General features: G+C 38.3%; 1 protein-coding gene across 3 annotated transcripts in view; it reads left to right on the plus strand.

Moving 5' to 3' along the window:
- ESRRG (estrogen related receptor gamma) overlaps window positions 1-14,553 on the plus strand; it is a 437,669-nt gene that overhangs the window by 375,696 nt on the left and 47,420 nt on the right. For 2 of the 3 annotated variants that reach the window (XM_065400566.1, XM_065400565.1), the window contains exon 5: window positions 3,171-3,332. In XM_065400566.1, coding sequence (XP_065256638.1) covers window positions 3,171-3,332 — 162 coding nt within the window. Of the gene's footprint in view, window positions 1-3,149; window positions 3,333-14,553 lie in introns of all 3 variants that reach the window. The other variant, XM_065400567.1, reaches the window with a different exon arrangement.

Genomic DNA, 14,553 nt, shown 5'->3' on the forward strand with positions numbered 1-14,553 from the left:
AGAAACTGTGTAAACCTGAGAGTATTGGGAAGTAGTGTATTACAATACCTTTAAGAAGATAACCACCAATTTCAGTAAACTCCATTTGTCTGAGATAAACTAATCTCCTTATTAATCATTATTACCTAAAGGCTTCTTTTAATTTTCCTTAGTTCACCCAATTACAGACATTTTTGTAACAAACACTTATAAAACTTAATTTTTGGATCCTGACAGATAAGTGTCAGGAAACAGTTGAATTGGTTTTATTGAGGAAGTAGCCTGGGAGATTTTCTGGACCCTGACTGATAGTTTGTGCATAACAAAGGCACAGGAATGAAAATTGGGTTCTATTGATTCTAATTAGGGAAACATTAAATAAGATTTACCTAGAAATGGTGCTCATGGCTATTCAATTTCCTCTGTGATGGGGCTTTCTGAGAACATTCAGAATTTCCCTATGCCTTGTACTAAACCATGCTTCAATACATGTAGCCTTTTTCTCTGTAGTGAAATAACAGGGATTAGGAGGTCTCTTTTAGACAGACCTCTTTCTGCCCTTTTTTGCATTTCCTTTCTTATCCACAGAATCTAGTGGCCTGCCTTCAGGTCTTGTTGTGTTGTCAGAATAATGAAAGTGGAGATTTTGTGAAGCAGAAATGAAAATGTACACTATTCTTGAATCATCTGCAAGAAGCAAACATTTGATGAAGATGCTGTTATTAAAAAAAAAAAAAAAAGGAGATGTCCAGTCTGTTCCTTGTGTGAGTCTGAAGTGAGAACAACTGAATTTGTGGACATTTACCTTAGCAATCTGGAGCTCTTGTTCACTAATATACTGTAATTTTAAATACATGGCTTATGTCGCCATCTTTATGCATTTTTATATGAATGCTGGGTCCATTTATACATTTTTTGAGAACAAGTAGTAAGAAAAATAGAATTTAGTTACTTTGCTTTTCACTGCATATGGTTTGTTGTTAAATTCTTGAGAAAATATGATATAATCTTTGACTTTTGGAAAGAATTATGTTTTCTAATAAGTTAAACAATCAATAAAACATCTGTTCATTAAAAAAATAATAATATTATGTTGAATAACTATTTGCCACTACACCTCTACCCTGATATAACGCTGTCCTCGGGAGCCAAAAAATCTTACCGTGTTATAGGTGAAACCGTGTTATATCGAACTTGCTTTGATCTGCTGGAGTGCGCAGCCCCCCCCCCCCAGAGCGCTGCTTTACTGCGTTATATCCGAATTCGTGTTATATCGGGTCGCATTATATCGGGGTAGAGGTGTATCTGTTAAAATTACCAAGTGACATCTTTAAATAAGATTATAATTCCCTGTTAATCAATTTGATAATAAGTAGAATATTGAAATAAATAATGATTTAGTTGGCATAGCTCCTACAGGTCATATAAACATGAATCCATCCCCTTGTAATAAAACATACTTGATGGAATGCTTTCCAGCTGGGTCTTGCACTTATTTTATGAAGGACTTAGATGTATCACAACTTTACACAAATTTGTAATAAGGCTAAAATACTACTGAAAATAGATCAGAATCAAGGAGTCAATGTCACAAAAGAGCATAAAGCATCAGAAATTAGAATCAAGGAAGGATATTTAGGGAAATCTGACATGAGCAGATATCTTGGAACCTGTCCTGCAGTCGCTATGCAAGTCAAACTCCCATTTATTTCAGTTGTAGTTTTTCCTGTGAGGACAGTAGGACCTATATCTGATATTTGGAAGCAGGAAAAAATATCAACTCCGTCAGCTTTCAGGGCAGTCAGAGGGAGTTGAGGGTGCTGGACAATCTTCTCAGGATTGAACCCTATATATGTCAAGCCCCATGATTGTTTATCCCTTAAGTCCTCTAAAGGGCTACTGTTTGGGCTCTAAGAACATATGCTTTATGTCTGGCTGATACATTTCAGGTATGTTACAAGATGTCCCTATCATTAAAAGGTAGGACACCTGGCTGCATATATTGGGAAAAGTATAGAAGACTTAAGGGCCCAATCCATCTCCCACTGGTGTCTTTCTACTGAGTTCTCTGGGAGGTGGATCAGGCTTCTAAAGAAGAAAAAAGGCTTCTTTTCGCACCTCAAATTAAAGCCTCAATATACAGTGTAATACTGACAGCTTTTATTTGTTTGCAACTTGTATACTGTAGAATTGTGGGCATCTTGTAATTAGCCCATGCAGTTTTTCTTGCTGTTTCTTTTTTGACTGTTCATTCTAATATAACTGATTTATCCATATAGATCACATGATTCAACTGTAGGCAAAATAAATGTTAAATAAACGAAAATGTTACAGATATTAAAAAGCATTCCAAAATAATACAATAACATTTTTGTGTACAAAAGAGCTTTCTCAAATAGGGCCTAATTCTGAAGTCACTTACACCAGTTTTACGTTGGTATATTTCCATTGTTACTCCTGATTTTATCTGTAAATTAAAGGAGTATCAGCCCCCTCCTGTTTAAATTAAAAGAAGCTAATTTTGGGTGAGTTTCTGAGGTTCTGCATTACACAGTAGCACAAATACAGGCAGTAGCCATTTTGTTCCTAGAATACAAGCCCCTGGGACCACAAATCTTAATATTATCATTTAAAAAGAGCAGGCTTATAGGTACTATAAGATATATAGGGTGATAGCTGCTCAGAAACTCTTGCGATTACATGTATTAGGACAGTTTGACACTGACATCTGAGATAAAGAATGGCAACAGAAGTTTCAGATTTTAAGGATTTAATGATTTGTTAATTGTCTGTGTTATTTTTATTCAAGCAATGTGCAGCTCTTCTTAAAAACACTATATCCAAAAATATAAATAACAGAAAAAGTCTCAATGTGCAAAACCTAAAACTTATTTCAGTACCTAAAAGTTTTGACAATGACAATTTTATTCCAAATGTTATGATGTAATAATTTTATGTGTGCATCTCATATTATTGTATTTGTAATTTATGTTTAATAAATTAGTCCTGTTTGCTGAAAATGTTTATATCGGGCCCAGTTAATCTCTGCTGTAACTCCTTGGTGGAGTTAATAGAGTCACACGGGGTAAATTTGGTCATTGTTTTTAAGTTAATGTGAAACTTATTTCACCTATTAGAAAAATAGGGTAACACTATTGGTGATCTTGTAGCATTCTGGTCCATTTTTACAGATAACAAGATTGTCTCCCATTTGCTGGTTGCTGAACCAGAGAAGATCTATGCCATGCCTGACCCCACTGTTCCAGATAGTGACATCAAAGCGCTCACCACACTTTGTGACCTGGCAGACAGAGAATTGGTGGTCATCATTGGATGGGCTAAACATATTCCAGGTACATAATATATATATATATATATAGTTGTAAAACAATGACCGGCTGAAAATCAGCACACAGATTATTACATTACAGTGACAAAATGGGATGACAGATTTATAAAGTTTTATGTTTAAGACTGCAGAATCATTACAGGAATGTTGATTACAATATATCCTGGTCTGGATATAGTATTATTCTTACTATTGAATGGTACTAGTGGAGGTAAAAGTGAATGAATGTTTTAACGTGGTTTTTATTAAAGAGGACCAGATCTCAGGTGCAGCTGAACTGCACAGGGCATTAGTGAGAGATGTGTGTTCAAAGACATCTTAAAGCATGCTCTTTAAAACTCTATACAAGGCTAGTTCCTCTGCACCAGATTAGAGCAATCTGAAGGCTGCACTGTAAACACTCCAAAGTGGTAAAAAATGCAACTAAAGTTCAGTGTGAAATAGGGGAATCCTGGCCACTATCCCTCTCCCCTGCTATGCCAGCAGGAGTTGGGGAAGTGGCATAAGAACACCTACATTAGCAGGCAGATCACCTTATACTGGGTTACGGTCCTTGGGAGAGTTAAACTGGTTTTAGGGCCAGATTATGCCAGCAGTAGGGCACAAGGTAACCACACCGTATCTAAATATTTCCTTGGTCTGTGCAAGATGGACCAATGTCCACATCACACAATAACGTACCATAATTAAAGCTAATTAGCAATCTCAGCAGAGACAGTGGTTAGCAGAAATAATCTCTCAGAGCAAAGATTTGTGGATCTTCCAGGTCAGGTCTGAAGCATGTTTTCAATGCAGTGTTTGAGACACTCGTACCTGTTGTCCGGCTGTGCCAGGTCCAGGTAAAAGCAGGCTTCTCTAGTCCGGCATGTGCCTATGTAACCTCCCCTTTCTTCCGGTCACCTGGGGCAATGGGTCAGAATACCCATGCTGACCTGCTCTGCGGCTGCTGCAAACTCACTCCGTGCCTCTCTATTCCTTAAAGAGGTATGCACCTTCCTCTAGCAAGCCGGACAAAGCCCTCTCTTCCACCCCTGCTTAGCCTGTAGTGCGGTCATTCTATGGGTTAATAAACAAATACACTCTCCAGGGCTGTCAGTCTCTCACCTTTCACAAACATATGAAAAAAAGTGTTAGCTTTTTATTTGTTATTTATTTTATTATATTCGTCTTGATATTCTAGCAGGATAACTGGAGATATTTGTGCATTTCAGTCAGCTAATTGCCACATTGGAGCCTCAGAATATCAACCATTCACAATGAGGACGGATGTACTTTAATTGCTATAACCAATGTAGCAATGTCCTTTTAGATTTTATTTTACCCCATGGAATTTTCTGATTCACCTTAATGTGAATGCGTAATCCAGGCAACTTTCTGTTTATCAAAGTTAAAAAATAATGTATATTTCTAATGCCATCAGAAATTGCACCTTTATTATAATATTAATAGACTGTATAGACTACATATATACATACAGCAAGCCAGAATACTGGATTTTATATATGCATGGAACAGCAGACAGTAAACAACTACATTTTAGTATGTTACTTTGTTCCTGAGACACTTTTGTTTTAAGCATTTCTTGTGGTAGTGACTCAACACTTAAGTGTTGGGTTTTTGTCTTCCTATATGTCAAAAACAGTGGGGCCCCAATTCTGCTTGGGCTTCTGGTCCTGCCACAGTATAGATCATAAATAATAATAATACTAATTTAATAATCAATATGCTTCTAAAGCATAATTTTACTTTTGTAGGGAGACAGTATCCTACACATGCTGAAATATTTCATATTCTGCCCAGATTAAATGTATTTGTTCAAAGTTTGTACCACAAATGGTTTATAAATAAGCTTTTGAATCATGAGCAATGTTTTTCTGGTACAGTTAACTTATTTCTGTCTCCTTAAACTAGTTTGTCTTTATGCTTTGAATGCTACAGTAATTTCTTTAATCAAATTGATGGAAGTCCCTTTCCCAGCCCACACTGAAACCAATTTATTGGTCATGATACGCCAGCTATGTTGCTAACAGTCGTAACGAACTGTCAGGCAATATCGCAGTGAAGCTAATTTGAAGTCATTAGGTGTGCAGCGTTCAGGCAACAATTTGTTACAGTGGTTAGGAACACAGCTGACATTTCTGAATGGCTTTGTTCAGAGCAGTTCTAGATGAGCCCAAGCAAATTGTAAACTAATTTAAACATCACTCTGTATTATACTAGCTACTTTGTCTTACACTGGTTGCTAATAAAGCACCCCAAATTAAGTCAAAACTAGTTAAATAGGTGAGTTTGAGCTTCATCTTCAGAAGATACCTACATCAGTCTAACTGAAATAGAGCACTGGAGCTAGAAGTCAGTCACACACCACAATGATTGCCCCAGGACCTTTTATCAGTTTGATTTGTGAATATGTTACATAGCTTTCTTTTGGAGTGTGGGATGCGGGGGGAGTGGAGAAACTGAGCAATCTTTTAAAAACAATCTTTTAAAAACAATTCAATGCCTGTAGTTAGCATGAAAAGCTATTGGACACTGTAAGATGGCATTATAAATTTAAGACCCACAATCGGAGCTAGCTGAGGAAAACGTCTAGAGTAGGCCAGCCCTGTCTTACGAGACAAAGTCAAAAACACACCTGCCGTGGTAAAGCTGCACTATCTAAGGTTACTTGCTTGACCCCATTTGGGTTAAAAAAATAACCTAAATAGTAAACAAAGGCAATCCTTTCCTAAGCCTTCTGATAAGCCGAGGTCAGTGATAAAATCTGTGCTTGCTGCTTTAGATCACAAAAATCAAAACGAGAAAGAGCTTGACATGCTAAAGGGCAAATGTGATGAGCATGATCAGAAGGTTTTTAGTTTGGTTTTGAATGATGGAGTGCTGCTGAACTTGGGCTGCCAGAGCTTAACTAATGACTGGCATTGGCACAAAACAACTGTAGAGAAGCCTGCAGTGGTGCTACCCTGCTGTTGCCTATGCCAGCGCATGTTATTCTAGGCAGTGATACAGTGGAACTGGGAAAAGGGACAAGTCATAAAAGGAACAAAGAGCAACAAAGGGATGAATTGTTATATAGTCATAGTCAGCCAAATAAACCTTTGGTGGCAGTCCATTGAATGCAGTGGCATTATATGTGAATTTGGCCCATTATGTGGGCTACACCAGATCTTCCTTTATTGCAGTAATTTCTTCAGGTGTAACATGATTAAAGGCCCTTTCATTTCAGTTGTATTAGAACCAATAAAAGACTAAGCTCTAATGCATTGTAATTCAATGGAAACCTCTATATTTTGAAAGACAACTTTATTGTGGAAGAAAATAACATTTTTTCAGCCATTATAAAGAGGATTCTTTCTTGAAGTTATCTACAGAAAGTAACGTGCTGTACGCATTTGATCCCTCCGTCTACACCGTTCTCTGTGGAGGTCATCTCCTAAAATTTGCTTTAAATTATATTAAATTCATATGCTATCATAAAATCATTAGGACTTCTGAATTATTGGGAATATTCTCTAACAGCTGCTTTTTCTGAACAAAAAGCGTACAGTTCTACAGAAGGAAATATTGAAAGAAAAATATGTATGGAAAGGCTTTATCAGCAAATAGAATTAGTCTACTCACGTTAATAAATCAAATAAATGGGAAGTATGTTGTTATGAAACATGACCATGTCTTATCTGAAGAAGAAAAAGAGCACAATGGTATTAAGAAATGCTTGACTTTAGTTAGAGGAGCGTAAGGGCACAAGAACAGATGATGGTGCCCTAATAGCCCTTTTTAAGAATGACAGGGCCCCGCCATTAGCATCCTTTTATATCCTTGAAATTGCTCATGCCTCGCTTTTCTGGTTCCTATCTGCCTGACTCTTTTTTATTTCTCTTTCAATTTCGTCCGCGCTCGGATAAGCGCATGCTAACACAATATGATTGAGCTGTAAAATGGAATGCTGTCGCCTCTAATCTCTTTTATGTAGATATGGAGGTACTTGCACACTCCACTTCATTCTCTCTCTCTCCATTGTTGGCCTTTTTAGAATGGGTTGCCAAGTAATGGAGGCTCAGTCAAATATTAGAGCTAGGTTTCACAGGGTGTGATAAGAAGATTATCAGCCCAGCAGTCAGATCTATTGTTGTTCGTTCTGTCAGATTAAAATATTCCTATGTACTGTAACTTCGTTAGCAAAATGCTGAAGGTGCTTAGGGAGACACTGAGGCTGCTTCATCTCCTGCCTGATGAGACAAAACCCACATTAGTTGACCTATATAAACGGCCTAAATATATTTATGGAGCTGTGCTAGACATTTTTTTTTACATAACAGACAGCTGTTTCACTCAATGGTTGACTTGTGGTTGGGGCCCTCCCCTTTGCTTTGGGTTGGGGGGGGCATTTTATTTTGGGCATATTGAATTAATTAAGCTATTCTCCAGTATAGGATGGAATTCTGCTGATGTCTAGTCACAGTTTCAGAGTCACTCAGGCACCATTTCTGTAATGTAACGGTCTCATTGACATTCAGCAAAAATGTGCAATGTTCTCTTATTCTAAGTGGAGGCAGGAAACATTAAGCTCTTAAAACTGTGCATAACAGGAAGCTAAAGGGACAAAATGTTCTCTCAAAAAATTTGCATGCACGAAAAAACACCAACCAGACCATAGAAATCAAGTTTTCGCACTTAAAATGAAAAATTTGGTTGAAATCACTACAGTGGGCTAATCTATCAAAAATTAACTAGTTACACAATTTCATAAGTTAAACTTGCTTGCTTTCAAATGTGTTCATATTTTGCCAGGGATTAACAATATTCCATTATAGGTATAGGTAAAAATAGGCACTATCCTGGTATTTAAAAGGGGTACTGCATGAGGGTATGATTTTTGATGGAGCAGATCCAAGAATGTTTTGAATATTTTAGTGCTAATGTTAATGTTTTATGAAACATTATTGTTCCAATACACTCTGTGTAGAGGACAATATTTAAGCTTTTCTTTCCAAAGCAGCTCTCAGGGGTGTAGTTTAACATTGTAAAATTGAACAGGAATATGATTCGCTGTAGAGTTGTCATTTTTAAACTGTCCTTTACTCATCATCTCCTCCAGAAATGCCACTCTGTGTGATAAAAATGTGGGTAAAGACATAAAGAAGAAGCTGGAAATAATCACTTTAAAGTGTTCCAGCAATGTATCCTATGTGTATATGTAGATGGAAGGTATGTGTATATATGTATTTATGCACATCCTCTCACATATACTATGTGTACCCTAAAGTGTGTGTGTATATTCTATATAAATCATTGTGTTATATAAAGTGTAAATGAAAAAAGTTGAACTTCCGTGCTACTTCACAATAGATGGAGTTTTACAGAACTCAGTGTTAAGTGCACATGCAGAAATAACTCCACATAGACCCAAAGGACTTTGGAGACAAGCTGGGGTTTTGTGTGGAAAAATTACATGGGGCTGCATGTAGTATGCACTTCACCTCCCACCTTCCAGGCAGCGTACCCTTAAGCCTCTCCACTGCCTTTACTTCAACCTCTCTGCAGCACTTTGACCACTGGGTGTGTATAATCACATATACATTGGCCAGCCTCCCAGTCTGTCCCCATAGTCCTCTTTCTGAGGCCTTTGTGGAGTTGATGCAGAGCCTAGCTCTGCTGTGTGGAGTGGATACAGAGCCCCACTGAGCACCCACTCATTCTCACACAATGTAATCATGTGGTTTCGTTGAGTTTATGGCCTTCCACAGCCTATTATGCTCCTAGCTGAATTCAGGGCCATTTTAGGCAACACTTCCAATTTTGCAGCTGCACAGCAGTCCCCAGGTCCTGGAGTCCCTGTCCCTTCAGAAACAGGTGGAAATGCTAATGTGGTGTTTACTCCTCATGCTACATGGTATGGAGTATGAGCTGCTTCATGCTGCCTGACAGCTCTGTAGTGATAATAACTTGAGCCTCCTGGGGAATCAAGACATCTTGCTCTTTATCCCTGCACTGTCTTGGATACTTTGCAAGTTCCCCTTGTCTGCTGTTCATCAGAAAAACACTATCCACTCTTCCTTTAACCCCTTCCACAAGCATGCACACTGGATCTGGACATAAGAACTATTTCCCTATGGTATTTTACTTCCTCCCCCAACCCACAGTTTAAATGGCATCCGAGTCATGGGAGAAGGTCACTGATTGGGCCTTACAGTCAGGGATCCAAGTCAAACAGCTTCTCACGAACCCCAGATTTCCTTGAATGGTCTCTTCCTGAATTTCACCATATCAGAGGGTTCCACTGTGACTATTATAGATAACTGTGGAGATACATTTATATGAATATGTGCTTATATTATGTGTTCATATGTGCACTCAACAGTGTTTCTCTTACCCCCTTGGAGGACACTAACTGGCAAATTGGAATCTTGGAGCCTTAGTGTGGATGGGTTGCCAGCCGCTGCCCGTGTTTTAAGCACCATGCTGAATAACCCTGCTCCAACACTGTGCTTCCAGTGCCAGCAGCTTATCTACACTACTTTGGTACATCAACATTGCTAACACTGGTGGAACTGAACTAGTGTTAGCAAATTGGGTGCTCCTAAGGTGGCCTACACCACTGCCAGTGGTTCTGTATGAGATGATGTATTATGAGGCATGCACATTAACAAATGTACCCAGTATTTTCAAATAAAAATAGGGAAGTGGTAGTGGTGGAAATGACAGTCATGAAAAGGTCTTTTTTCTCTCTTGTATGAGATGTTTATTTTAAAAGTATTTGGAATATTCATCTGAGATCTGTGGATCTGGCACAAAAATCTCTAGGGACCTGCTTCCACTCCTCCTGAAATCAACCACAAAACTTCCATTGACTTTGACGGGAACAGGAGCAGGCCAAAGTGCAATAACAGATACACACAATATTAGCATGTCTGCTGTTCAGGGAAGATTGGTTCCAGGTAAGGATGAGGCACACTGGGAGGGGGGATGTGAGGAAGTTTGTCCTACTGGTGTTCTGTGCTTGTCCTGTGGATAAACACAGAACTTCAGTTTCTGATATTATCAATTCTGACATCTATGACTAGCATTAAAATAACAGAAAAGAAAATCTTGCATGGCCAGCCATTTATCCATTCCAAGTCTTATGGTTGAATATAAAATAAATATTCTATACGACTCGAAAGAGCTTGATATGAAGACATCCAGTGAAACTCATACAAGTAACTCCTGCTGCTTTCGGTTTTAACATCTGTTGTCTGTCCACTGAAAGAATGTTGTAAAAAACATCGTTCAGTTGATCAGATCACAGAAGAACTTTCAGCTCACCACTTATTTATTATTTACTCTTCATTAAAACAAAGCCTTTAAAAAAGCTTAAATCCATCAGTAAAATCAGTTTTTCTCAGAATCCTTTCCCACTTTTTAAAGCAAACCCTACCCCCCAACACATTCACAGTCTGGTTGTTGCACTTTTTCCCCCCAGTGTCCCCCTTTATCTGCCTCAACCAATCTCCAAATGAATGCATGTCTATCATGGCCTTAGCTTTGACACTCTGGATATATTGATTAATAGTTGCCCTAAGCTCCTTTTAGCAAATCAAATTTTCACTTTTAGCAAGGATTTCGCCTCTGATTTATTCAGCAAAGTGAAATGCACTAAATTGGCTTTGACATTCAGGGAATATGGCTGAAAAACAAAGAGGAGAGGAAAGAGAGATAAATTGTGTGGCAGCTGGAGACTTGAAGCATAAAAGAGACAGTTTCTATAGAATATCACAGGCTAATCTGAAAACATATGCATTTAAAAAGGAAGTGGAAAATTATTTTCTTATATTGCAAACTTGAAGAACAAGTTTTACATAGCAAAATGCAAGATTTCCATCCAGTATTCATCACATTTTCTTCATGCTACAAATATGGAATCCTGGTTTATATCTATTGATGATAATTATATTAAACAAAAGATATAAAGGTTTCCAAATAATTTTATAATGAAGTATGAAATTAGTAAATTTTTGCAAAATATTTTTCTACCTCTATTGCTGCCTATATAACGCTGTTCACTGCTGTGGCACTTTAAAAAATAATAAATGGTTAATGAAATGATAAATTAACAGCAAATAATTGTATTTCTTTAAATAGAAACAGACATTATTTGGATCTTAAATGCCAGAGTAAAAAAAAAATTAGAAATATTTTTCTATTCATAATTTTCATAACAAAATCTAGACAAGTATGTTACCTTAGGTGACATATGGACTGACTAATACAGCCTGCTTCCTTGTTAGACAAAAGCTGAATTACTGACTTGTCCATTGGATTCAGAATACACAATTGCATTTTTCATATTTAAAAGGGTTTGAAGTCGTGGAATAGAGATGAGAGGGGAAATTGAACAAACTTTAATCCCACTACATTAACACATTGGGTTTTGGATTTCTACTGAGCATTTTAGGGCTTTAAAATCACCAATAGACTAGATACGGGGTGGCCAAACTGTGGCTCGCGAGACACATGTGGGTCTTTTACAGTTAAAGTGCGGCTCACGGAGTCCCCTGTGCCCCCCCACTCTCCGTCTACCAGACTGGGGGGGAGCTCAGGACCTCTGCCTTGCAGCGGGGTGGTGTGGTAGGAGTTTCAGCCTCGAGGGGTGCGCCTGGCAGGGCATGGAGTTTCAGCAGGAACAGGGCTGAAGCCCCGAGCCCCGGCAGGTGCCTCCTGCGGGGCTAAAGCCCCAAGCCCCAGCAGGCATACCCTGGCTCTCGAACTTCTGAAGATTGTCACGTGCAGCTCGGAGGATCAGTAAGTTTGGCCACCCCTGGAACAGATTTTAAATTGAAAAGAAGAACATAGGAATAGTTTATACTTGTTAAAAAAAATTGAATAATTAAAATGAGAAATTCTAGAGGAAAATATATATATACACGTTTATACAATTAAATATAAATACACACTTCCATGACCCAGGTAGATGATGTAATTTGGCGTAGCTTAACTGAAGTCAGGTGAGCTGTACCCTATACTTCATCTAGGGATCGACTCACATCAGTAGTCCCTATGCCAATGAGAGCTGAGAACTGCGGCACCTTGCAGAGTTGAGCCTTAAGCAGGTAGTCCCGCTTATGGGACCATAATATTCACATTAGTACTGATTATTTGTGTGACTAAGGGTTCAGTAGATTAGATCCACTCTCACTGCAGGTGACTGTTTTACAGTTTTCATTTTTCCTAGCCAATACAGAATTAACCTTATTACCAGAAGAGAGTCTAAATGTATCATTGTATCCTATTTCCTTTCTTATTTTACTACACTCTACATTTTTTCTTCCCTGTAAGAAAATTAATCTGATATCTGCAGCACTAACTGACCTCAGAATTGACCTGAGACTCAAGAAACAGTGGAATTTACAAATGGGAGAGCATCTGGATTGCCACACATGAGATGCCAGGGCATGCTAGGCATTTACCGGCATATTATTTCCTTAAAATCATGCTGTTTCCCCCACAATTTAGTGCAATTTCCAACCATTTTAAATGACTGCTAATTAGGAGAGTGCTATAAAATACCAATTTAAATTGCTGAAATAATCTTTTAGGGTGCTTCATTTCCCAAACAATTTACAGCATACAGTCAATAGACAAGGAAGGCCAATTCTTTCTAAGATGAGCAAATGGAGGTTTGCTCTAAAACAGGCTAAGACACGTGGGCCTGATCCCACAATCCTACCTCGGATGAGTGAATATTATTTACACGAGTCGGGAGGGTTGCATTATTGGACTTTTTATTTGTGGACAATAAATATCACTTTTGTTGCTATCTTCCCCTCCCTGCTTATATAGAGCTATTTCAACCAGAATCAGAAAGAATATAAAGGCTTCCAAACACAGAAAGATTGTTAGATGATTTAAAAAGCCTAATGCTGTCCCTGATCATTTTTTCCATAAGATCACAAGTGCTGTATCTTCAAACTTGGTTATCAAAATGATCAACTCACATACTGGATTTGAAGTGGTAAAATCAAATCAATACATCCCTCAATATATTGCAACCTCTCAGTCTAGTTAATTCTAAAACCAAGCAGGTTACAGTTAATCATCTAGCTTTGCCTCCAACAAAAGTATATTTACTTTGATATGGGTGGGGAAGAGGAGGCTAGCTTTACAGCCATGTGTTGTTGACACTGTAAATCCAGGGTGGGGGGAAAGAGCCAGTTGGTCAGACTGGATTTAGAGCAGACAGGTTTACACCTGTATGACTAGGTCAGCAGCACAGACTGGTCTAGTTTCCTGAAGTTATCTGAGCCCAATTAAATACTGTAATTCCAAGGGCGCCTCTAAACAGCATCTACTTTCTCTCTGGATGAGGTAGGCTTCACACCTGCTTAACCTACATTAGAATAGGATTAATTACCTGAATTGCAAGGCCCCCTTAGCCAGTCAGCACGTTTCTGGCAGGGCACATGGTGACCTGGGCCTGGATATAGGGGGAGAGAGGAAAAAAGAGCATATGGGTGCTAATGGCAAGACTTGGACCAATCTGATCAACAGAGTCAGCAGTTTTTAAAAATCAGTTGGCTGTAATCTCCTTCTGCATCAGCTGGATCATACAAGAGCTTTGTGAACTTATGTTTCCAGTGCTAGCAGTAAGCTTCTTTTTGAGCAGTGCTTGATATATGTATATAAAAAAGAGAATTAGCCTTACATGTTGGTCCTAAATACTCCTTTATTTAATTACCTAAAATGAATACTTACTGGGCAGTAACTATTAAGCTTGTTTCCCTTGATATTTTTAATTCACTCTCTCCAGGTTTAAAACCCTCCGGAGTTAATTGCCCACAGTAGTATTTAGAGAGGGTTTTTTTTTTTTTTTTTTTTTTTTTTACTTAAAAGAAAAACAAAACCCTGTAGAACTTCCCTTTTTATTTGAAAACGTGTAGACTGTGTCCAACATGTTCTGTAACATTGAATAACATTCCCAAGAGCTTTTGCTCCCTAAACTTATGAGACACTTTATTGTAGCCAGACACAAGAGAAATTTCTTAATTTAATAAGCAAGCTGTGCTACTCATTAAAGGCTTCATTCTGAAAGCAGTTGACAGCCCTCAACTCTCACTGACTTCAGTGTGTGTAGGGCACTCCGCACCTTGCTGCAGTGTTCAGCACCTTATAGAATTGATCTCTCCTTACGTGAGGTGTTGAGTTCCTTTAATTCCAATTGACAGTACTGAGGGTTGAGATTGCTCAGC

The sequence above is a fragment of the Emys orbicularis genome, chromosome 3 (genome assembly GCF_028017835.1).
Source record: "Emys orbicularis isolate rEmyOrb1 chromosome 3, rEmyOrb1.hap1, whole genome shotgun sequence".
NCBI classification, from domain to species: Eukaryota; Metazoa; Chordata; order Testudines; family Emydidae; genus Emys; species Emys orbicularis.